The sequence below is a fragment of the Pteropus vampyrus genome, unplaced genomic scaffold (genome assembly GCF_000151845.1).
Source record: "Pteropus vampyrus isolate Shadow unplaced genomic scaffold, Pvam_2.0 Scaffold62, whole genome shotgun sequence".
Classification (NCBI taxonomy): domain Eukaryota; kingdom Metazoa; phylum Chordata; class Mammalia; order Chiroptera; family Pteropodidae; genus Pteropus; species Pteropus vampyrus.
Genome location: NW_011888843.1, coordinates 1,630,709 through 1,632,959, shown reverse-complemented (window position 1 = coordinate 1,632,959; position 2,251 = coordinate 1,630,709). Strand labels below are relative to the sequence as shown.

General features: G+C 33.7%; 1 protein-coding gene across 3 annotated transcripts in view; it reads left to right on the top strand.

The window, feature by feature from the left end:
* The window catches only part of KIAA1468 (KIAA1468 ortholog), a 102,356-nt gene that overhangs the window by 96,055 nt on the left and 4,050 nt on the right, over window positions 1-2,251 (top strand). For all 3 annotated transcript variants that reach the window (XM_011361067.2, XM_011361066.2, XM_023531136.1), the window contains one exon: window positions 695-765. In XM_011361067.2, coding sequence (XP_011359369.1) covers window positions 695-765 — 71 coding nt within the window. The remainder of the gene's footprint in view (window positions 1-694; window positions 766-2,251) is intronic.

Here is a 2,251-nt window from a genome sequence, read left to right as displayed (position 1 = left end):
AAGCATAGATTTCTTACTTTTTAACTTTTCTTTATTTCTAACACATGAATTTAAGGCTGCTCGGAAAACTTCTTTGTAAATTGTAACGTTCTTCACCTTGGCCTCCTAGTACCCCTAATCTGACTCAGTGTTCTTTCCAAAGTCCTTATCACTTTCTAATGTACGATCGAATTTACCTCTTTTTTTGTGTGTTTATTGTCTAAAACATAAGAGCATAAGCTCTTCACAAGAAAGGAATGTTGTCCGTTTTATTTGCCGCATTCTCTATGTCTAAAAAGGTGCCTGGCATATAGTAGGTTACAGTAAATATTTGTTGTTCAGTGACCTCCATGTCCAAACATAGGCCAAGAATATTCAGGAAGGCCATTCAGTTTCTGGTGTGGTTGCCAGCAATAGGAGCAGCAGCTTCTTAGATCCCTCCACCCTTTCTATCACTCACTCAGTCTCCCTGCAAAAACGATGTTAACTCTTAGACTCCCTCCCATTGTATTCCTGACTATATTTTAAAGTTATTTCCCTGCCTAATCTAGCAATCTAATGTGAATTCCTTTAACAAAATAACCTGCCAAAACTTCAAATCTTTAATTCACATATCAGCTTATGGGAATATTAAAAATTAACTTAAAAACTTTAGATCAACCATAGCATTTCACTGTGTCAGCTGGATTTCACTAAAGTCATTTTTTTTAATCAGGTTATTTTAAGTTCCATGATAAAAGAATGTGAACAAAAAGTAGAGAACAAGACCGTCCAAGAGCCTCAAGGGTAAGACATTAATTCTTTTTTTAAGGCTTCCTGTTAACCTTAATTTCTCTAAATTTTCTATTTGTGGATACGATCTTTTATTTTGTGTTATTTTATAGTCATTTATTTGGAAGACAAGAAAATTCTTTAACAGTTCGCAAATGCCAGTCCATAAACCATCTACTTCAGAATTATCCAGGGAATTAATAATTCGGATCTCTACCCTGTTCTCCGTACCTGATTCAGCCTAGAGATCTGTATGTTTAAAAGCTGCCAAAGAGAGTCTGATACATAGCTGAGTTTGGGAATCACTGGTCAAATAGCGCCTTAAAAATTTGTGACAGGAGTTTGTAAGATGTAACTTAATGCACTGCATAAAGGATTCTAAATTTGTTATTGTTCTAGTCACACGCTTCCAATTAGCTGATCTAATCAGAATTCAAAGATTTCAGTGAAATTAAAATCTGAACACAGATGTGAAAGAGTAACGCTGGGCATTCAGGAGCGGAAGTAATTTGCAAACAGACTGTATACTCTTAACTCCTGCTGAAGTAACCTTGAGCAGTTAATCTTAAATGGACTGTGTTACATAAAGAGCTCAAAGGCGTTTCCTTTATAAAGCTGACTGCCAGGAATGTATTGAATGCATTTCATCTATTAGGTTAGGTGCGCACGCGCATGTGCACACACGCACACACAGCACACACTTGCCTCCTCCTGTGTGTCAGAAACCCTTTCTTTAGTCTCCTAGGGTGATAGGAACTCTTTTACCATTTTAACCATAGAAACTTAAAACAATAAAAACCCTTGGATAGGTTTCTATTCTGAATAGAAAATCCATAATATTAACAGCAAAGCAAATATTTCTGTTTATTGATCATACATTAAATATTAAGATTATCTGGTGCCTTATTAGTTTCAAATGTGAAAAGTTTTGGGACAAAATTTAGAAGGATTATATACTAAATTTAGAAATTTTATGAATTAGCATGCAGGAATTTAAAAAAAGAAAAGTATTTTATTTTTAAAAACTTATTTTAGAGAATTTCAAATAAACATAAGAATAAACAGGTAACATAATGAATTTTTTTGTACTCATCACTCAGCTTCAACAATGATCAACTTATAGTCAATTTTATTTGATTCATACCCCTACCACTTTACCCCTCCCATATTCTGGTATGTGTCTCTAAAAGATAACCTTCAATTTTTAAAAACAAAAACACAATATCAGGGAAAACAAGAATTAGAGCAAAAACAAGAATTAGAGTGCTGTGTTTCTTGAATGCCATGCACATTTTATCTTGTAGGTAGTAAGTGGCCATGGAAGATTTTTGAGAAGGGGCGGAATATGAAGAATTGATGTTTTTTCAGAAGTTAATCTGATAATACAATAAGACCAAATTTAAGACTCTTGAATAATTCAGCTGTACAGTATTGGCAATGGAAATAAAAATAAATGATAGAGAAATGTGTCATAGAATAATATCACAGGATTTAATGATTG